The sequence below is a fragment of the Oncorhynchus tshawytscha genome, linkage group LG30 (genome assembly GCF_018296145.1).
Source record: "Oncorhynchus tshawytscha isolate Ot180627B linkage group LG30, Otsh_v2.0, whole genome shotgun sequence".
Classification (NCBI taxonomy): domain Eukaryota; kingdom Metazoa; phylum Chordata; class Actinopteri; order Salmoniformes; family Salmonidae; genus Oncorhynchus; species Oncorhynchus tshawytscha.
In genome coordinates, this window is record NC_056458.1 from 35,917,406 (window position 1) to 35,940,747 (window position 23,342).

Below are 23,342 nucleotides of genomic sequence, written 5' to 3' on the forward strand. Positions count from 1 at the left end.
CGCTTGATGGTTTTTGCGACTGCACTTGAAGAAACCTTCAAAGTTCTTTAAATGTTTAGCATTGACTGATCTTCATGTCTTAAAGTAATGATGGACTGTTGTTTCTCTTTGCTTATTTGAGCTGTTCTCACCATATTATGGACTTGGTCTTTTACCAAATAGGGCTATCTTCTGTATATCACCCCTACCTTGTCACAACACAACTGATTGGCTGAAACGCATTAAGAAGGTAAGGGAAGATCAAAAAATTTATATCAACTTATTGCCATTGGGCAAACCATATAAACAATTGATTTTCATAAGGCAAATTCGTTGATTTTCATAAGGCAAATGGTCACAGTCAAGACTCAAGGGTCAAATTTTGAAAATCTAAAACTGTTTTCAAAAATTCATCACCCTCTAAAAATGTGCTTTCTGGACCGTTTTTCGGGGGCAAGAAATGTTTGGGTCAATTATACATATGTAATACCCGTATGAACATACATTTGTCTTATTTTATTGAGTTTGTCCATAAGGCCTATGTTTAGTCCATTTGCAATATATGATCATAGAAAGTTGGCTTCCGAACCCAAAAGTCAGTGAACCATAGCCAAATGGCATAAGAAATGTCCACATGCCATACATAAGTATTGCCATCCAAATGGCATTTATACTGACCAAATGATATATATATATATATATATATATATATATATATATATATATATATATATATATATATATATACAGTGGGGCAAAAAGTATTTAGTCAGCCACCAATTGTGCAAGTTCTCCCTCACTTAAAAAGATGAGAGAGGCCTGTAATTTTCATCATAGGTACACTTCAACTATGACAGACAAATTGAGCAAAAAAATCCAGAAAATCACATTGTAGGATTTTTAATGAATTTATTTGCAAATTATGGTGGAGAATAAGTATTTGGTCACCTACAAACAAGCAAGATGTCTGGCTCTCACAGACCTGTAACTTCTTCTTTAAGAGGCTCCTCTGTCCTCCACTCGTTACCTGTATTAATGGCACCTGTTGGAACTTGTTATCAGTACAAAAGACACCTGTCCACAACCTCAAACAGTCACACTCCAAACTCCACTATGGCCAAGACCAAAGAGCTGTCAAAGGACACCAGGCTGGGAAGACTGAATCTACAATAAGTAAGCAGCTTGGTTTGAAGAAATCAACCTTGGGAGCAATTATTAGGAAATGGAAGACATACATCAAGTATTTTCCATTTAGGAGAAATGGCCATGTCACATTGGGGATGTTTTGTCCATTTGCAATAAGCAGCCAGTTGCCATCTGGTGGAATTTTCCAGAACAACTGAAAAATGACCGAAAATGACACATTTTATGAAACGGAAACCAAATGTCAGAGAGACTTTATTTGATGACTTCCCGGGAGATCCGGCCCTGGGGCATGACCTGAGTCCATCGGCATATTTTGATAACACTCGCGGACGTCTAGTAAGGGACCGTACATTTGCAATATGGAGATCCTCATCAACCATACGGGTAATGCCATCCTCGTCCCTTATGTATTAAGGAAATTCCACAAATGATCATTTATTAACATGGCACACCTGTTAATTGAAATGCATTCCAGGTGACTACCTCATAAAGCTGGTTGAGAGAATACCAAGTGTGTGCAATGCTGTTGTCATGATGTTGGCTGTGTGTAACGTTTATGACCCCCGCATATATACCTTCCTCCCTTCCCTCTCTCTTGACTATACAGAGGGACTCTTGAATAGCCTCTTGGTTAAACAGAGAGTCTGGGAACACCAAATAAGTGGAGGGAAAGGAACCATATTTCGGTAGTAGAACCAGTTGAAAATATGCGTTGGTACTTAATGAATATTATGTCAGTTCAGTTGTCATCTGAGACATTATGACTGATGACAGTACGACCTGTGAAAGTCTACACATTATAGTTATCAGATTCACATGGAACTGTTGTGAAATTCAAATGTTTAAATATTTAATTATTGGTGAAAAGATTAAATGTAATTTTAGCTTGCAAATGAGAGATTGGGTTTTCATAAGGTTAGGGCTCTGCTCAATCAGTGGCCTGCCCCTGTGAAGAGACATATGGGCTATAAACTATGAAATACACCCTTCTCCCTCCACTATATAAGCCCTTGATGAAAATGTAACCTCCTGTTCCGGGTACATTAGGATGACGATCCGATGTCAGAAGGATTCAGATAATAACTACAGAACGAAGCCAACCTCAGCGTGAGCTTTGGTTGCGAATGGTATGAACTTTGAACTCTTATTCGCTACAGAAGTGATACCTCCTAGCCGTTGAGTTAGCAGCGGCCGCTGTAAAAATGGGCTAGGAGAGGACAGACAGAGTATCCCGTCTACCACACAACGACGACACTACAACGTTTCCCGTTCACCACCAGAGACACTCTTCAAAGGACAAAGGACTCTGTTGGGCAACATGGCCTTCCATCTACCACCAACCTATTGAAGTGCAGCTCAGAGTAAATATTTATTGCATTTTTCTTTTCCAAATGGGCAGTAATTTAGAATGCATAAGATTCTGTATTTACGATAGAGTAGCTGCCTACAGCCCGATAGAGACATCGCTTCTCCCTTTGTTCCTCAAGTCTTTCCCTACTTTCACCCAACCCCCCTTTTCTTTGTTTAACCAGCTGTCATATCTGTTCCATCCGCTAGGGACATTTTCCTTTATGACATAATTTGTGTATATGTAATTCTGTCTGATTAGTTAGGTGTTTAGTGAATAAATAATTTAACCCAATTTTGTATTGCTGATTCAACTTGTTAGCCAGGGTTCGTGAAGATAACCAAGAATTTACAACTTTCAGATGAGACTGAAATAAGGTGACGATTAATATTGACTGCTATTGATGTAAAATATTACTAGGTCTTTAAGAATTTATTCGGAAGATAACTGCTCTATAAATATTATTTTGTGGTGCCCTGACTTTCTAGTTAATTACATTTACATGATTAGCTCAATCAGGTAATATTAATTATTGAGAAAAGATTTTATAGAATAGCATGTCATATCACTTAATCTGGCATAGCCAAAGACATGACACTGTCATCAAGGCAAAGGTTGGCTACTTTGAAGAATCTCAAATCTCAAATATATTTTTATTTGTTTAACACTTGTTTGGTTACTACATGATTCCATATGTGTTATTTCATAGTTTTGATGTCTTCACTATTATTCTACAATGTAGACAATAGTAAAATTAAAGAAAAACCCTTGAATGAGTAGGTGTGTCCAAACTTTTGACTGGTACTGTATGTTTCTATAGCCTTGGTTTCTGGACCCAACAGAGAATTCAGCCATCCCCAGGGTGGTGTAGTGCCTGAGGGAAAGCGATCACGCAGTCGTAGGGTCGACGCAGAGGAAGCAAAGTGGCTTGCTGAAAACTCCCGGAGGTCCTGGTACTCCGCGGGAATGGTGGAGAGGTCCGAGGCTTCTTCCGAGCCCACAGGAAGATGTCACGGGGCAGGCTGTGCCGACTTCAGGCATTGAGCGTGGCAGAACGGGCTCCAGCCAATGATAGCTCCAGCAGTCTAGTCGATAAGGGAATTTTGCCGCTGGATCCATGAAAACCCAAATACCATGGGTACCTGAGGAGACTTGATGAGCATGAACTGCATAGACTCACTGTGGTTCCCTGACACTTGCAGGTTGATAGGAGTAGTATTGTGGGTGACTCTGCCTATAGAGCGCCCATCCAGCGCTCTGACATCCATGGGAATGGAGAGGGGCTGAGTGGGGATGCCCAGCTCTGACACTGGGGTTGTGTCCATGAAACTCTCATTGGCCCTAGAGTCAATGAGTACCCGGAGAGGTTTGACTGGTCGTCCCACAGCAGGATGGCATGGAGAGGGGTATGAATAAGGGTCGAAGGTGAATTCTCTGTGTGGCCCACCAGAGTACTCGTACCTACTGATGATCCTGGTCTTTAAATGGACAGGTAGACACGTAAATACCGGTAGACCCGCAATACAGACAACTCTTGGTGTTAAGTCTGTGTAAACATTTGGCTGGAGACAACCTAGCACAGTTGCAACAGCTCTGGAATACAGACCTCGGAGACTGTCTGGGGAATTTAGGTATCCTCGGAATCTCTCGGGAAAATCGAGAGGACCGCCGAGGACTTCCTGTATTTCTCGGAGGTGAGGTGGGATCCTTGGGCTAGCGAGTGGGACTGAAATCAGACCTCCTCTCCCTCCTACATTCCCGTAGCTACCCATCGATCCGGATGGTCAAGGCGATTACCGAGTCGAGATCTGTAGGCAGCTTCTGGGCTGCAAGCTCATCTTTAACTTCCTCCGATAATCCGTGAAGGAATGTGTTGAATTGTTATTCCGGGTTCCCGGCACTCTCAGCAGTCAACGTGTGGAAATCAACCGCATAGTCTGGCACACTGCGGGAGTCTTGACAAAGCTGGAGTAACCTCCAGGCAGCCTCTCAACCTGACAACGGAGAATCGAAAACCTTTTACAAATCAGCCACGAACTCCTCCAGACTGAAGCACACTTCAGATTGTTGTTCCCACATTGCCATAGCCCAGTTGAGAGCCCTCCTGGACATCAGCATTATGAGGTATGCTATCTTCACGCAGTCCGAGGGAAAGGGCTGCAACTCGAAGATGAGGGAGCAATGGGAGAAAAATGCCCGACAGGTTTCTGACTCTCCAGTAAAGCATTCCAGAGGAGGTAAGCTGGGTTCTCAGGAAGCCTGGGTGGCCTGAGAGATGCACTGCTGCCAGTGGGGTTACTGAGGGGCTGGGAGGTTCCTGTCTTGGCTGGTTGCTTAAGAGACAATCCGAGGAATTGCTCCAGCAATGTATTCAAGGCACAGTCGCGGTGTTCCACCAAGGTCTGGAATCCTTCCATAAGACCTCAAAGTAAGTCCTCGTGTCTCCCAATATTGGGACATGGGAGGAGATGGCGTTGCGGAGCTGGTCAGAGTCGACTGAGTCTGCAGTCATGGCCAGTTCATACTATCAGGAGTCAGGATAAGACCCAGATGCAGACAGTTCAGGGGGCAGGCAATTGACAGGGGCAGGCAAATGACAGGTCAAGGGCAGACAGAAGTCAGGAATCCAGGGCAGAGTGAGTAAGGTACAGAACGGCAGGCAGGCTCAGGTTCAGGGCAGTCAGAAAGGTCAAAATCAGAAGAACTAGAAAACAGGGACTAGAGAGAACAGGAGTACGGGAAATAACACGCTGGTAAGCTTGACGAAATGACAAACTGGCAACAGACAAACAGAAAAAACAGGTATAAATGCACAGGGGATAATGGGGAAAATGGGTGACACCTGGAGGGGGGTGGAAACAAGCACTAGACAGGTGAAACACATCAGAGTGTGACAATTCCCTTGAACAGTCCTATCTGAGAGCTGCAATTCTCATATAAAATCTTTTTCTATAAGACCAAAATGGGCTATGGACTAAAATGTTGTGACAGCTCTAATAGAACCCAATGCCATAAACATTGTAAAACTATAGAGTTTGTGTCTGGGACTTTTACCATTGAAGACATATCGAGGACAAAACATTAATAAAACCATTAGAACTGCTTTAGCGTAGTGTTTATCCTCTTCACCAACAATGGTCTAACAGTAACTAATACTTTTTTGAAGGGAATAAACCACACATGGGGGGGCTTTTCCTTGGACGCAGATTAAACTGAGACTTCTGGCGCTGACAGAGATGGCCGCCTCGCTTCGCGTTCCTAGGAAACTATGCAGTATGTAGTTTTTTTACGTGTTATTTCTTACATTGGTACCCCAGGTAATCTTAGGTTTTATTAAATACAGTCGGGAGGAACTACTGGATATAAGAGCAACGTCAACTCCCCATCAATACGACCAGGAATATAACTTTCCCGAAGCGTATCCTGTGTTTTTCCCACCACCCAGGACAATGGATCGGATCCCAGCCGGCGAACCAAAACTACGACGCCGTAAAAGGGGCAGACGAAGCGGTCTTCTGATCAGGTTCCGTAGATGGGTACATTGCGAACCGCTCCCGAGCATACTAGTCGCCAATGTCCAGTCTCTTGACAACAAGGATGATAAAAATCAGAGCAAGGGCAGCATTCCAGAGAGACATAAGAGACTGTAACGTTCTTTGCTTAACCTCTTGAGCTTAATGTAGAAATGCACATGCGCGACGCTATATGCTAATGGTATTAGTTAAAACGCAAACGTTCATTAAAATACACATGTTTGGTATTAAAATAAAGCTACAGTCATTGTGAATCTAGCCACCGTTTCAGATTTTTAAAATGCTTTTCGGCGAAAGCATGAGAAGCTATTATCTGATAGCATGCAACACCCCAAAAGACCCGTAGGGCATGTAAACAAAAGAATTAGCATAGTCGGCGCTACACAAACCGCACAATAAAATATAAAACATTAATTACCTTTGACCATCTTCTTTCTTTGCACACCTTGATGTCCCATAATCAATACTGGGTCTTTTTTTGGATTAAATCGGTCCATATATAGCCTAGATATCGATCTATGAAGACTGTGTGGAAAACGGAAAAAAAGAGCGTTTCTCATTTTTTAAAAGTTAAAGGAAACATGGCTCACTCGAGACATGCTATCGGAGTCAGTACAGCCAGCTGGTTTCTTCACGCATCGCGCCGACAGAAACAAGCATCTCTCTGGTAGGAAGAAGGGCGGGGGGGGGTATGCGTGGTGTGATCATAACAACATACAGGAACTCAAGTCCTTCTGTTCACCTGACTTAGAATTCCCCACAATCAAATGTTGACCCCATTATCTCCCAAGATAATTCTTTTTCGATTATAATCACAGGCGCATCAATGGCCCTGAACAAACTTTATTTGACTCTATGTAAACTGGAAACTACATATCCTGAGGCTGCATTCATTGTAGCTGGGGATTTTAACAAGGCTAATCTGAAAACAAGACTTCCTAAATTCTATCAGCATATTGATTGTGCTACGAGGGCTGGTAAAACCATGAATCATTGTTATTCTAACTTCCGCGACGCATACAACGTTATTCTAACTCCCCCGCTCTCCTTTCGGAAAAGCTGAACACGACTCCATTTTGTTTCTCCCTGCCTGCGGTTGTGGGCGGAGCAGTTGCCGTACCAGGCGGTGATACAGCCTGAGAGGATCCTCTCGATTGTGCATCTGTAAAGGTTTGTGAGTGCTTTAGGTGACAAGCCAAATTTGCAATTTGCTTACCGCCCCAATAGATCCACAGACGACGCAATCGCAACCACACTACACACTGCCCTAACCCATCTGGACAAGAGTAATACCTATCTGAGAATGCTGTTCATCGACTACAGCTCAGCATTTAACACCATAGTACCCTCCAAACTCGTCATCAAGCTCGAGACCCTGGGTCTCGACCCCGCCCTGTGCAACTGGGTACTGGACTTCCTGACAAGCCGCCCCCAGGTGGTGAGGGTAGGTAACAACATCTCCACCCGGCTGATCCTCAACACTGGGGCCCAAGGGTGCATTCTGAGCCCTCTCATGTACTCCCTGTTCAATGGGAACCTCCCCAGAAAGGAGAGACAGGTTAAAAAGGATGGAGATGGGCTTGGCGATGATAAGGTCAGCAACCTTAAAGAAGAAAGGGTCTAAACCATCTGACCCAGATGGTTTTTTGGGGTCAAGTTTAAGGAGCTCCTTTAGTACCTCAGACTTAGTGACTGCCTGCAGGGAGAAACTTTGTAGTGGGCAGGGGAAAAAGAGGGAGAAGCATCGGGGATAGTCACATTAGAAGGGGTGGGATATGAGGAAATGTTGGACAGACAAGGAGGCATGGCTGAGTCAAATAGGAATCCTGACTTAATGAGGGGTGATTAAAGAGCTCAGCCATGTGCTTATTGTCAGTAACAACCACATCATCGACATTAAGGGACATGGGCAGCTGATGGAGGATGATAACACTCAGCAACAGTCAACAAAGAGCTATTTGAAAGTGTAATGCTTAAAACCAGCAAATAAAATTGTTTGGGGCCAGTCTTGGTGGAGACAACAGAGCACTGAAGGTGATCCTTGGTAAAGATTGCCACTCCCCCACCTTTGGAATATCTGTCTTGTCGAAAAAGGTTATAACCAGAAAGGTTAAGAGCAGCATTCAAAACACTCTTTCTTATCCATTTCTCAGTAATGACCAACACATCTGGATTGGAGCTGTGAACCCATACTTTCAATTTATCAATTTTAAGTAATAAGCTTCTAGTGTTAACGTTCAGAAAACCCAGGCTTTTACGAGAGCAGAAATCCGTGATGCAGATATCAGAGCGCAAGTCAGAATTGGAGCTAGCAATTGTAGATGGGCTAGGGTGTACATGCACATTTCCAGTTATCATCAACAGTAATACAATCTGATGTCATTGTAATGTTTTTAAGGATAAAATCAGTAAAACAGATTATTCATTAAAACTTGGCTAATGTCAGTTGACACCTATAAATGTCTTTTGCAGTAATAAATTGATAATTGCTTTACATCTGTCATGGATTCACATGGGAGGGAGGGGATACATGGCTACAAGTCTTTCTCTGTCTTTTTCTCCCTGCTTTGTATTTGGCACAACAAATCCTTACCTTCATGAGAGACTGAAATAATGTCTTAATTCTCCTCCTTTCTCCTCTTGCCTGTGCATCAGTTGACACTGTGCCCCTCAGGAGTCTCCAGTCAGAGCGGTGAAACAAATTGTTCCTTATAATTGTTCCTTATCTTGGGCTCTGGGACCCGTTACATTCCCATATAAATTAAGCACAGTTTAATTAACTTCAGTGGCATCTCTCTTATCTGGGGAGGGAACATTCACTAAGGCACGGTGTGACGGTGTGACAGGCAAACTCTGGCAAGTCACCCTGCTATGACCCGCAGAGACACAAATGTACTGCTGAATTGTATTGCCGATCTCCTGTAGTGTCATTTGTTGGCGGTGGCGACATAGTACTCACTCGTTCAATTAGATTTCAATTGATTTGTTTACGGCAAAGTAATTGTCATTCTATTTCAGACCAAATGCCCCAGGGTGGGCCCTTTCTAAGCTAGTGAAGGGCTACAGTGGCATAGATCACCGCGGGGAAAGTGGAGGGAAAAGCCTTAAAGATCCATGGTAGGGGGAACAGCACCACTCTACTGCTCCACGGCCATTGTTATTGTTTTAGTTTTGTTGACTAAGGAGAGGTTTTGAGTTCTAGGGGAGCGTCACACATCAAGGTAAAAACAAATGATGCATACAATGGGGCAAAAAAGTATTTAGTCAGCCACCAATTGTGCAAGTTCACCCACTTAAAAAGATAAGAGAGGCCTGTAATTTTCATCATAGGTACACTTCAACTATGACAGACAAAATGAGAAAAGAAATCCAGAAAATCACATTGTAGGATTTTTAATGAATTTATTTGCAAATTATGGTGGAAAATAAGTATTTGGTCACCTACAAACAAGCAAGATTTCTGGCTCTCACAGACCTGTAAATTCTTCTTTATGTTACGGTTCTCTAGGTGTGAAGGATAGTCGGACCAAAATGCAGCGTGTAGATTGCGATCCATGTTTAATGACAAACACACTAAACACAAACACTACAAAACAATAAACGTAACGAAAACCGAAACAGCCTACACTTGTGTAAACTAACACAGAACAAGGACATCAGGACACTAAGGACAATCACCCACGACAAACTCAAAGAATATGGCTGCCTAAATAGTGTTCCCAATCAGAGACAACGATAAACACCTGCCTCTGATTGAGAACCACTCCAGACAGCCATAGACCTTGCTAGATAACCCCACTAGCTACAATCCCAATACACACACACCAAAACCCCAAGACAAAACACACCACAATACAAAAACCCCATGCCACACCCTGGCCTGACCCAATACATGAAGAAAAACACAAAATACTTAGACCAGGGCGTGACACTTTAAGAGGCTCCTCTGTCCTCCACTTGTTACCTGTATTAATAATGGCACCTGTTTGAACTTGTTATCAGTATAAAAGACACCTGTCGACAACCTCAAACAGTCACAATCCAAACTTCACTATGGCCAAGACCAAAGAGCTGTCAAAGGACACCAGAAACAAAATTGTAGACCTGCACCAGGCTGGGAAGACTGAATCTGCAATAGGTAAGCAGCTTGGTTTGAAGAAATCAACTGTGGGAGCAATTATTAGGAAATGGAAGACATACAAGACCACTGATAATCTCCCTCGATCTGGGGCTCCACACAAGTTCTTACCCCGTGGGGTCAAAATGATCACACGGTGAGCAAAAATCCCAGAACCACACGGGGGGACCTAGTGAATGACCTGCAGAGATCTGGGACCAAAGTAACAAAGCCTACCATCAGTAACACACTACGCCACCAGGGACTCAAATCCTGCAGTGCCAGACGTGTCCCCCTGCTTAAGCCAGTACATGTCCAGACCCATCTGAAGTTTGATAGAGAGCATTTGGATGATCCAGAAGAAGATTGAGAGAATGTCATATGTTCAGATGAAACCAAAATATAACTTTTTGGTAAAAACTCAACTCGTCGTGTTTGGAGGACAAAGAATGCTGAGTTGCATCCAAAGAACACCATACCTACTGTTAAGCATGGGGGGACCAGGAGGACTGATCTGTGTAAAGGAACGAATGAATGGGGCCATGTATCGTGAGATTTTGAGTGAAAACCTCCTTCCATCAGCAAGGGCATTGAAGATGAAACGTGGCTGGGTCTTTCAGCATGACAATGATCCCAACACACCGCCCGGGCAACGAAGGAGTGGCTTCGTAAGAAGCATTTCAAGGTCCTGGAGTGGCCTAGCCAGTCTCCAGATCTCAACCCCATAGAAAATCTTTGGAGGGAGTTGAAAGTCCGTGTTGCCCAGCAACAGCCCCAAAACATCACTGCTCTAGAGGAGATCTGCATGGAGGAATAAGCCAAAATACCAGCAACAGTGTGTGAAAACCTTGTGAAGACTTACAGAAAACGTTTGACCTCTGTCATTGCCAACAAAGGGTATATAACAAAGTATTGAGATAAACTTCTGTCATTGACCAAATACTTATTTTCCACCATAATTTGCAAATAAATTCATTAAAAATCCTACAATGTGATTTTCTGGATTTTTTTTCTACTTTTGTCTGTCATAGTTAAAGTGTACCTATGATAAATTACAGGCCTCTCTCATCTTTTTAAGTGGGAGAACTTGCACAATTGGTGGCTGACTAAATACTTTCTTGCCCCACTGTATATGCTGCTATTCTATCGCTCTAGCGATGATGTCCGAATGGAAAAAAACTGTGTTCTTTCTCCCAGTAACTTCTTTGTTGTTGTAATATCGCAAACGGACATGGCAGTTTCAACAGTAAGGATTCCAGCTTCAAGAGGAGGGAGAGTACTTTCAAGAAGGATACACTGAGAGCTCAGAAAATGTGTGCTGAGTGCATGCAAACAGCTGACGTGAAGAAGACGATTGATTAAGTCATCCATCTTAAAGTTCTAAAAGTGAGAGGGCGATGGCAAAGGCACAAACGTGGTACCGCCAGTGAACCCGCCATGAAGGTGATTAATCCACCCCGGCCGCCAATTCCTGCGAGACAGGCATGTTAAGATCTCAAAACAAGATCCAGGTACAGTTGAAAATGGGTCACATTTTCCCCAAGCTGCCCTTCCCCTCTGTTTTTTTTTCTAAAATTAAATTGCTATATTTTCCCTCCTTTCCCCATCTACAGAACTGAAGGACTTTGGTCCATCCCAAGGGGTCAGTGAATCAAGCGTAGAGAAAGAGAATGTAATTCCGTGACAAAGAACCAAGCCCTAGCGTGGATAGAGAGAAAGAGAGAGAGGAGGGTAGAGAGAGAAGGGGGAGAGAGGAGACTTCCAGCACCCAGCGACAGTAATTAAAGTAGGGGGTGATTAGTCCGCCTCTGTGTCGGCCAGCGCATGAGAAATCTATTGACTGGCCACGTTAAATCATCAATTTGGAACCATTAGACCATGCCACATTCACAAACATGTCGGTAATGATGATGGGTTGAGCCTCTGTGGGGTTACTGGAGAGAAGGCCCTCATGTGTTTCTCTCTTTCTCCCCCCCATTCTCTCCCTCTCCTCCTCTCCTCCTTTTCTCTCCCTCTACTTCTGTCTTTCTCTCTGAGGTCTAACTTGGCTTTGAAGGCCAAACATCACTGCTGATGTGAATTAGGCCCATGTAATGAGTCACACGGTATTAGCTTCTTTGCCGACCCAATGCAAAAATGCCAGCCTGTGCCCTCAGCTCTGACATGATGAACGACTTGTTAACACAACACAAGACCTGGGAAGGTGGGATGGTGAACTCACTGCACTGGTCAGGATTTTATGCAGAGCTCCCAACATAGAATTAGGGATTTAGTAGGATCTTTATGGGCCCCAAGGCCTGTTGCTTAGCTGGTTCACACCTCCAAGGCCTGTTGCTTAGCTGGTTCACACCTCCAGGGACTGTTGCTTAGCTGTTTCACACCTCCAAGGCCTGTTGCTTAGCTGGTTCACACCTCCAAGGCCTGTTGCTTAGCTGGTTTACACCTCCAAGGCCTGTTGCTTAGCTGGTTCACACCCCCAAGGCCTATTGCTTAGCTGGTTCACACACTCAAAGTGTGTGTTGTTGGCATCTGTGTTGTTGTTGCCAGCTCATAACAAGTCTGAGGTTGTGTCCCAAATGGAACCCTATTCCCTATTCCCAAAAGTAGTGCACTTTAGTAAGGAATGGGGTGCCATTTAGGACTTAGGCTGAGAAAAGGAAGCCGACAACACAAAGAGGCAGGCAGGCAGGAAAGGACAGATGGCTACCAGTAGCGGCTTGTTTAGTGCTCAGATAATAATGTAAATGTGCCTGTTTGTGATATGTTGTGCCAGTGACAGCTGTAGTGTGTCTTGATTTAGCATCACAGAGCGAGAGATATTGAAAATGGTCCTCCTGTATTGCACCAGTCAGAACAGAAAGGAGCTCCTTGAATTATTCACAGCATCCAGGCTGCTTCTCAAAAGGCACCCTTTTCCCTGTATAGTGCACTACTTTTGAACAGAGCTTTTTGGGCCCTGATCAAAAGTAGTGCACTAAATAGGGAATAGGATGCCATTTGGGACATAGTCCAAGAGAGATTGAAAGCAAACCAAATGCAGCTTGCCAACCTGACATGATTGCCTTCTCGCTTTTCTCATTAGGGAAGAAATAAAAATGTGTGAAGAAAAATGTTCTTCCAACTTCGCAGTACAACACAGGGCAACCAGTGTTTTACAATCTGATCCTTGTCAATAACAAACAATAACAAATCTAGTCCCCCAGTAAGATACAGATGGCATAATTACCGTGGAAACTCAGGGAGGAAAACTCAGGGAATTACCTCATCATGACTTGATTTTAGAGTACTGTTTCTTTTTAAAGATATATAACTCCTGTCTGGTACTCCACCATTGCAACACCTTCATGAAATGACTTCAAGTGACTTACAATTCCAAAATGTGCCCATTTATTCTCACTGTATCTGTTCAAGCTGTTTCACTTTTAACATTTCGTATATTCATGCAATGTCTTCATATTCAGATTGTAAAATATGAAAAAAATGCAATATGCAGATTTTGGTCAAGGTGAAGGTTGTTGAAACCGTTCAGTATTTACTCTTTCACTTTTTAAATTCTTCCTAAGGTTACTTAACAGTATTCATTATTTTCCCTTTGAAAGTCGCTTTTAGTATTCTTTTGATGATTAAGCTTTCATTGGAACTACTTCAAAGCTGTAAAGTTGAATGACTCTTTGATGCGCCCTATAATATCTCATTGTGGCCTTTCAATATGTATTGGGTTCTCCATTCTTTCCTCTCCCGTTCTCCCCCCCTCTTTTTAAATTTCTCTGAAAACAAGTTCACTGATATTTCCATCTTATATTTATGGGGGGTTAGACGAACAACCATTCAGACTCATAGCTCCACGGTTCCTCAAACTGGAGGGAAACTTGATCAGTTCTAGATAGGTAACACTATCAGATAAATTACAATATCCTTCTTCCTCACACACTGATCTGAACCGAGCAAGGTTGACAATGTGCGAGGAGATATGAGGACCTAAAAAAAGATAGACCAACATTGCTCATAAAGCACTTTGCCACTGTGGAACGGTATTGTTCACTGTGGAACTGTCATCCTTTCAATGGCCGTATTGTGGACGATAAGAACGGAAGTGGTATTGGCTGCAGCACAGTCACTCTCACAACAGTTACACGCCTCTTTGGAGAATTCCATTCTACCTCCTCTGCCTCCTCTGGCTCCCCAGAAGTCAGAAGTGTTCTCTTGCTCTACGAGTCGCAATGTAACTGTGCTGAACAAATATGGCTGACAAAGGTGAAAGCGCTAGCCAGGGCTCTAATCAGTTCTCCCCCAACTGTGAGGGATGAGTAATGAGCAAAGGGGCCAAGTCCAGGCCCTAATGAAGCCAGCTAGCTCCCTCGAACTCCACCTTCATCAAATTCTCTTCACTTTAACTCTCCTGCTGCTTCCGCCGTTTGTCTGCATGTGGCGAGCTAGCAAGCTATACTGTACCTCTCGCCTGAATTACCCATGGGAGGGAAGGAAAATGTATGACGCTAATGAAGTGAATGCAGCGAAGGCAGTAGAGGTGGTGGAAGGCGACAGTAGTGGTGAACAATGTGTAAGTATGGAATTGAGGTGGTGGTGATGATGATATGCCTTGTTTTGTATCTGTTTCAGGTAATATGTTACATATGAAGTGCATGGAAGTGCATATTAAGCATGTTAAGGAGTGAGGGAGAGAGCATCTACATATGCTGCTTTCTCTCTCTGTCCCTCACTCTCTTTCTTCCAAGCACTCAGGATGTGCCAGCTGCATGTTGCCTTTGATTCAGGCTTGCTCCAGATCTGCTCTCTAATGAGCTGAGTGCTCAATCAATAATTCACTGGAGTTTGAATAAAATTGAGGGTGATCAGAGCTGGTTTCAAACAAGAAAGTAATCAGTGCCATTCACAAGCTTGGATTCGGCCAAGCTCTCCCCAACTAGCTACCTTCTTTCCTTTCTGCCTTCCTTTCTTTCTTTTGTTCCCCCGTTTCTCCTGCATGAACGGAGGCAGACTCTCCAGTTTCTGCTTCCTCTTTTGCCTCAATATGTCATCGCTCACCTGTGAGAAGCGTCAGAACCCCCACTGGGCACAGACATCAATTCAATGTCTATTCCACTTTGGTTCAGCGTAATTTCATTGAAATGACGTGGAAACAACTTTGATTCAACCAGTGTGTGCCCAGTGGGAAGAGACCACTCAAAGCAGCAGCAAGGGTGAGCATGATGGTGTATAACCTCTATGCAACACAAAGTGTAAACATATTCTTACCAATTCATGTGAATTTGAAATGTAGGCTACTTGTTGAAAACAAATATGGCGTACAATATTTTGATATGTACTATGGTGAATTTACATAATGCAGCCTCCATGCTGCTCAGAAATTAAGCGTATTTTATTCTAGATTTTTGTATCAGACTGAAACGTCAGAGGTGTTAACCTGAGTTGGCATACAATGGCATAGCAATGCCTCTTAAATTGATAGTTAATTGAAATTGCAAAACAACATATTGATTTCCTTGTACACCTGCGTTGGTTTAGGGGCAAATATTGGCCAGGTCAACTAAATGAATCAAGGATTGCTGTTTAACTTGTCCATAAACTGCTTACAGGGTAAGAAAACCAATATGTAATTTAGGTGAACTACTAAGCCTTTAACTGCTCTACAACAGTACACATTTTACAGAATGCAATGCAATTGAACTAAATCCATCTTTATGGTCCCCCACAGTTCCCCCTGAAGACCCTGTGATTATGGGGGCTCCTGTGGTGAGTCTAAGAGCCGGTGACCCCCTCAACTTGACATGCCACGCCGACAATGCCAAACCTGCTGCCTCCATCATCTGGATCCGCAACGGGCAGGTCCTGAATGGTGCCATGTACTCTAAGGTATTTGTCCCCGCCCCAGTTTTATCATTTCCCTGTAGGTGTGGTTTGGGCTAGTTTTGATTGATCTCTGTGCTGACCTGACTCTTTCAAAAAGGACAGCTCTATTTGTACGTATTGGAGCGAATTCATGGGTAGCCCCGACCGGTACTCAAACCTGGGTCCAACGACTGCCAACTGAACAGCTTAGCCATTACACCAAGAAATTCAAGCTGGATTAAGTTTGCTACTCTATCCCCGTCCTACAAAAAGAGTGCCGCACACTTCTTTATCTCAAGTCCCTCATGCCCAGGCATGCCTTTGATGACCCCGCTTCTGACACCAATGTAGAGAATTCAGGGGGTTGCTCTGACTGTAACTGCAGCAAATGTCAACTCAACACCTTAGCTGAAAACTATAAAAACTCTTAAACTCTAAAAAGTGCACACACTCAAATTAAGTTTGCATAAATACATTGATTGTGCACTTCAAATGTGTCCTTTGGCCCTTGATAAGAGGTGTGCTCTCTCCACCTCAAATTGGAGGAATCCTTCCCCCTCTTCCTATCTTCCTCTCTGCTGCTGCATTCACTTTTCTCTTCCTCCAAACAGCTGTCCTATAAAAGGCCTCGCTCTGTCAATTTAATGACAGCTGAGATTTTTAATTTGATCCACAGGGCAAGATGGAGCACTCACGTCGCACTTTCAACATGACGAAAAAAGAGAAAGCATTCCATCACTCTACATTATGGATGTGTTCTTGGGCAATTTGTTCACTTTGTCAGCCCTGGGTAGGAAACAGAGAAAGTGAGAGGCGCATTTAAAGAAGCGGCCCCATGACAATCTCGCAGTGTAGTCTTGCTTGTTCCAGGGTGAGTCTAACCCAAACAAACCCACTGGAGAGCGCTCCCTTCACTCAATATAAACCCAGAAATTAGACAGAGGCAAGCCACTTAGACGTGTATATTATTGTATCAGGATTTGGAAGGGCAGTGTATACTTACTTTGTAAGTACTTAGTATCAACATCTGTATAGCATATTTGATATGTATCACATTTGATACTGATTACATCATTTAGCAGATGCTCATATCCAGAGCAATTTACAGGATTAATTAGGGTTACGTGCTCAAGGACACATCGACAGATTTTTTATGTAGTCAGTTAGGGGATTCAAACCAGCAACCATTCAGTTACTGGCCCAATGCTCTTAACTGCTAGGCTACCTGGCACCTATCATGTCATATTTACATGTCACTCTGTTAGGATGTAAAGTCCTTTTGATTCTTCTTAGTCTGGTAACAGCTTCATTTAAATGCATCATAAAAAAATATTTTGGAGACAGAGAACCAATATGTTTAATCTTTATCCAATGATGAGTCTGGGTTTTGGATTCACATACTTTGAGTCATTTCATGACTTGACATATCAAGGCATGCAGATTGAGAAGGCAAACGATAGAAAGACGACTGTTCCCATCTGTCCAGTATGACATGCAGGTTGACGTGAATTGGCTCAACGGCTCAGACACAAGAGGCATGTGGCAGGGTCTACAGTCAATCACGGACTACAGGAAGAAACCCAGCCCAGTCACGGACCAGGATGTCTTGCTCCCAGGCAGACTAAATAACTTTTTTGCCCGCTTTGAGGACAATACAGTGCCACTGACACGGCCTGCAACGAAAACATGCGGTCTCTCCTTCACTGCAGCCGAAGTGAGTAAGACATTTAAACGTGTTAACCCTCGCAAGGCTGCAGGCCCAGACGGCATCCCCAGCCGCGCCCTCAGAGCATGCGCAGACCAGCTGGCCGGTGTGTTTACGGACATATTCAATCAATCCCTATACCAGTCTGCTGTTCCCACATGCTTCAAGAGGACCACCATTGTTCCTGTTCCCAAGAAAGCTAAGGTAACTGAGCCAAACGACTACCGCCCCGTAGCACTCACTTCCGTCATCATGAAGTGCTTTGAGAGACTAGTCAAGGACCATATCACCTCCACCCTACCTGACACCCTAGACCCACTCCAATTTGCTTACCGCCCAAATAGGTCCACAGACGATGCAATCTCAACCACACTGCACACTGCCCTAACCCATCTGGACAAGAGGAATACCTATGTGAGAATGCTGTTCATCGACTACAGCTCAGCATTTAACACCATAGTACCATCCAAACTCGTCATCAAGCTCGAGACCCTGGGTCTCGACCCCGCCCTGTGCAACTGGGTACTGGACTTCCTGACGGGCCGCCCCCAGGTGGTGAGGGTAGGCAACAACATCTCCTCCCCGCTGATCCTCAACACTGGGGCCCCACAAGGGTGCGTTCTGAGCCCTCTCCTGTACTCCCTGTTCACCCACGACTGCGTGGCCACGCACGCCTCCAACTCAATCATCAAGTTTGCGGACGACACAACAGTGGTAGGCTTGATTACCAACAACGACGAGACGGCCTACAGGGAGGAGGTGAGGGCCCTCGGAGTGTGGTGTCAGGAAAATAACCTCACACTCAACGTCAACAAAACTAAGGAGATGATTGTGGACTTCAGGAAACAGCAGAGGGAACACCCCCATCCACATCGATGGAACAGTAGTGGAGAGGGTAGCAAGTTTTAAGTTCCTCGGCATACACATCACAGACAAACTGAATTGGTCCACTCACACAGACAGCATCGTGAGGAAGGCGCAGCAGCGCCTCTTCAACCTCAGGAGGCTGAAGAAATTCGGCTTGTCACCAAAAGCACTCACAAACTTCTACAGATGCACAATCGAGAGCATCCTGGCGGGCTGTATCACCGCCTGGTATGGCAACTGCACCGCCCTCAACCGTAAGGCTCTCCAGAGGGTAGTGAGGTCTGCACAACGCATCACCGGGGGCAAACTACCTGCCCTCCAGGACACCTACACCACCCGATGCTACAGGAAGGCCATAAAGATCATCAAGGACATCAACCACCCGAGCCACTGCCTGTTCACCCCGCTGTCATCCAGAAGGCGAGGTCAGTACAGGTGCATCAAAGCTGGGACCGAGAGACTGAAAAACAGCTTCTATCTCAAGGCCATCAGACTGTTAAACAGCCACCACTAACATTGAGTGGCTACTGCCAACACACTGTCAATGACACTGACTCTACTCCAGCCACTTTAATAATGGGAATTGATGGGAAATGATGTAAATATATCACTAGCCACTTTAAACAATGCTACCTTATATAATGTTACTTACCCTACATTATTCATCTCATATGCATACGTAGATACTGTACTCTATATCATCGACTGCATCCTTATGTAATACATGTATCACTAGCCACTTTAACTATGCCACTTGGTTTACATACTCATCTCATATGTATATACTGTACTCGATATCATCTACTGTATCTTGCCTATGCTGCTCTGTACCATCACTCATTCATATATCCTTATGTACATATTCTTTATCCCCTTACACTTGTGTGTATAAGACAGTAGTTTTTTGGAATTGTTAGTTAGATTACTTGTTCGTTATTACTGCATTGTCGGAACTAGAAGCACAAGCATTTCGCTACACCCGCATTAACATCTGCTAACCATGTGTATGTGACAAAACATTTTTGATTTGATTTGAATTGGGATGAGTCTTGTCCTCTAGGCAGAACTAAGCAATTTCCACTAAATAGGCCAGCTACAAAGTCTAAATATTGTACAGGTTCATGAAAACAAAAATGTTTTTAAGGTTAGGGTTAGATATTAGGGTTATCCTTGTGGTTAAGGTTAGGGTTAAGTTTAGGGTTAGGTTTCAAATCAGATCATATGTCTTTGTGGCTGTGCCAGCTAGTGACCACTATAAAGAGCTGCCCCCTGAATCAGATTCATAATGAGAAATGCTAACCTGCGTATGACATCACAAATCTGTTAATGATGTATACCAATAAACTCTATAACTATGTAATTCCAAATATGTAACTACTATGATATTACTATGTAAGTCAGGGCAAGACATACATGAGATTTATGGAAAACATGTGCAAAATCCTATAGGTCATACAGTACAAACATTGCATGATGTACTGTAAACCTATTGCTCCCTACATACTGTCGTGACGTTGTATTAGTTATTGTGACGACTGTTGCTCATCGAATGATTACAAGTTTCTAATTGCATGATTAACTGAATCAAGCAATTATTAACTCATTAACCTGGAGCACCATCGGAAAATGAGTTTTTATTGAGTTTCTATTTCCCAAATTAACTCAAAGAATATCAGAATATTGATTTTACAACAGCCGCTAATTAACCAGTTACCTCTACCAATCTCGTTCTGAACGTCATATAGCCCGTGAATCTGCACGGACCCGGGTCTCACTAATGAATTCGTACCACACCAATCTTAGTTGAATATTTATTTACTAAAAAGCTAAAATGATGATAAAAGATACACATAGACAAAACACATTATAGGCTATTGATTAGAACTTAGTATAACGGGCCAACACACTATGGCGCGTGTTACCCACAATGAGGATTTCAAAAGAGAGAGAAAAAAGAAAGTACACAAGAGACATATACATTTGGGTGAATTTGTCAGCTATGCTATTCTAACCCTAGCCTTGCCCCAAACTGCCGCTCTTATGGGTCAGAATATAATGATGTAATTACGTGGGGATGATCTCTGAGGATTCTCTGCGTGGACCTTTCCGCTGTTCGATGACGCACTTCTCCTGTGCACCTCCCTGCTCGTCCTCCTGATGTCAGTGTCCTTTTTGGCTTAGGAGTCTGTTCCCTCACCCTTTTCTCTGGAAGGGGTCTTCTGAGGACAGACAGCTCTGTAGCTCAGAGCTCGCAGCATAGGAATGAAACCCTTTAGATACCACGATTCTATGGGAGATGGAGGCTAAGTGGTTCGACTTGAATTCACCCGCTTAGACACAGCTACTCATCCGTAGCTTGGGTAGAAAAGGATTTCTTTGTCCTCAAACGTGGGTTGCGTTCTGGGTTCGTTGACTTTTTTTAGACCTTGCTGCAGCTGGGGTCACGTAGTCCTGCTGTAAATTCTCTACTCACAGGTTTTATACCCTTGGGTCAGAAGTGGGCGTAACCGCCTTTAGGGCAATTCTCTGGGCGTACCAAGTTAATGAGGCAAAGTACAGATATTACTCAAATCCAATTTTAGACAACTAACTTAACATTTCATCTTCCCCAAAACAATCGCTTTGATTTGGACATTTTCCACACAACGTACAATGTAAAAACATCAAGCATATACTAGGAAAACTCTTCATGTTAAAATGTTTTTGTAATAACGTCTATTAACCTTTAATAACAAAACAAAAATGACATACATTTTCATATTCCATCTATTGTCATGACCACCATTGTGGCTGATGGAAGCCATTGTTCCAAAATCCCTTTATTTCATGTTTAATGTTCTGAGGATGGTTCTCCATAGTAACAGGACAAAGGAATTTGTCTGTGGCCTGAGATTTACCAGGGGCACATCTTCAGACTCCTAGATCTCTCCTCCTCTGTTGGGGTTGAGAGATGATCTGTAGAGTTGTGGTCTCCTGTAACCTGACCTGATCAGGACAGTCATGACAATACATACTGTACTGTAGAAGGTTGTACTTGCATGGCTGTGATATGTGATTGTCTTATCTACCTTAGTTACTCTAGTCACACTGGATAAGAATGCTAAATGAACACAAGGTAAATGTAATGAAAGGAAGACATCTTGTAACTGTAATAGCTAGTGATAATCTTTGGTCTTTTAATGATTCCTCAGACACTTTTACGGGATGGGCGAAGGGAGAGCACAGTCAGCACACTCTACCTCTCTGCCTCCAACATCGAGACAGGCCAACGGATCACCTGTCGGGCTTCAAACAAGGCAGCGCCCAACGGTAAAGATGCTGTCGTCACCATCGATATCCAACGTGAGTACAGCGTCATCTGAGTCACACCATGGAAATGATCTATTTTAGGTTGTTTGGAAGCAAAAGTCACGACAGATCTAGGGTGAGGTAGGGTGCACTGTGTGAAAACTTACACTACACGATCAAAGGTATGTAGACGACTGCTCATCGAGCATCTCATTCCAAAATCATGGGCACTCCTTTGCTGTTATAACAGCCTCCACTCTTCTGGGAAGGTTTTCCACTAGATGTTGGAAGATTGCTGTAGGGACTTGCTTCTATTCAGCCACAAGAGAGTTACTGAGATCGGACACTGACGTTGGACGATTAAGCCTGGCTCGCAGTCAGTGTTCCAATTCATCCCAAAGGTGTTCGATGGAGTTGATGTCAGGGCTCTTTGCAGGCCAGTCAAGTTCTTCCACACCGATCAACAAATTATTTCTGTATGGACCTCACATTGTGCACTGGGGCATTGTCATGCTGAAACAGGAAAGGGCCTTCCCCAACTGTTGCCACAAAGTTGGAATCACAGAATCATCTAGAATGTAATTTAATTCTGTAGCTTTAAAATTTCCCTTCACGTGAACTAAGGGGCCTAGCTTGAACCGTGAAAAACACCCCCAGCCCATTAGTCCTCAACCACCAAACTTTACAGGTGGCACAATACATGTTAAATATTTTTTTATCTCACCTTTATTTAACCAGGAAGGCCAGTTGAGAACAAGTTCTAATTTACAAATGCGACCTGGCCAAGATAAAGCAAAGCAGTGCGACACAAACAACAACACAGAGTTTCACATGGAATAAACAAACGTACAGTCAATTATACAGTAGAAAAATTCTATATACAGCTTGTGCAAATGAGATAAGACTAGGGAGGTAAGGCAATAAATAGGCCATAGTGGCAAAATAATTACAATTTAGCACTTAAACACTGGAGTGATAGATGTGCAGAAGATGAATGTGCAAGTAGAGATACTGGGGTGCAAAAGAGCAAAAAAACAACAACAAAAAACAATATGGGCATGAGGTAGTTGGATGGGCAATTTACAGATGGGCTATGTGCAGGTGCAATGATATGTAAGCTGCTCTGACAGCTGATGCTTAAAGTTAGTGAGGGAGATATGAGTCTCCAGCTTCAGTGATATTTGCAATTCATTCCAGTCATTGGCAGCAGAGAACTGGAAGGAAAGGCGGCCAAAGTAGGAATTGGCTTTGGGGGTGACCAGTGAAATATACCTGCTGGTACGGGTGGGTGCTGCTATGGTGACCAGTGAGCTGAGATAAGGCGGCGCTTTACCTAGCAAAGACTTATAAATGATTGCCTCACCTGGTTCACCAACTACTTATTTGATAGAGCTCAGTGTGTCAAATCGGAGGGCCTGTTGTCCGGACCTCTGGCAGTCTCTATCCTTGTGCCACAGGGTTCAATTCTCAGGCCGACTCTCTTCTCTGTATACATCAATGATGTCGCTC

General features: G+C 43.5%; 1 protein-coding gene across 2 annotated transcripts in view; it reads left to right on the forward strand.

Moving 5' to 3' along the window:
- kirrel3a (kirre like nephrin family adhesion molecule 3a) overlaps positions 1–23,342 on the forward strand; it is a 279,028-nt gene that overhangs the window by 182,098 nt on the left and 73,588 nt on the right. For both annotated transcript variants that reach the window (XM_024393565.2, XM_024393566.2), the window contains exons 4-5: positions 15,840–15,997; positions 21,737–21,887. In XM_024393565.2, the coding sequence (XP_024249333.1) occupies positions 15,840–15,997; positions 21,737–21,887 (309 nt within the window). The remainder of the gene's footprint in view (positions 1–15,839; positions 15,998–21,736; positions 21,888–23,342) is intronic.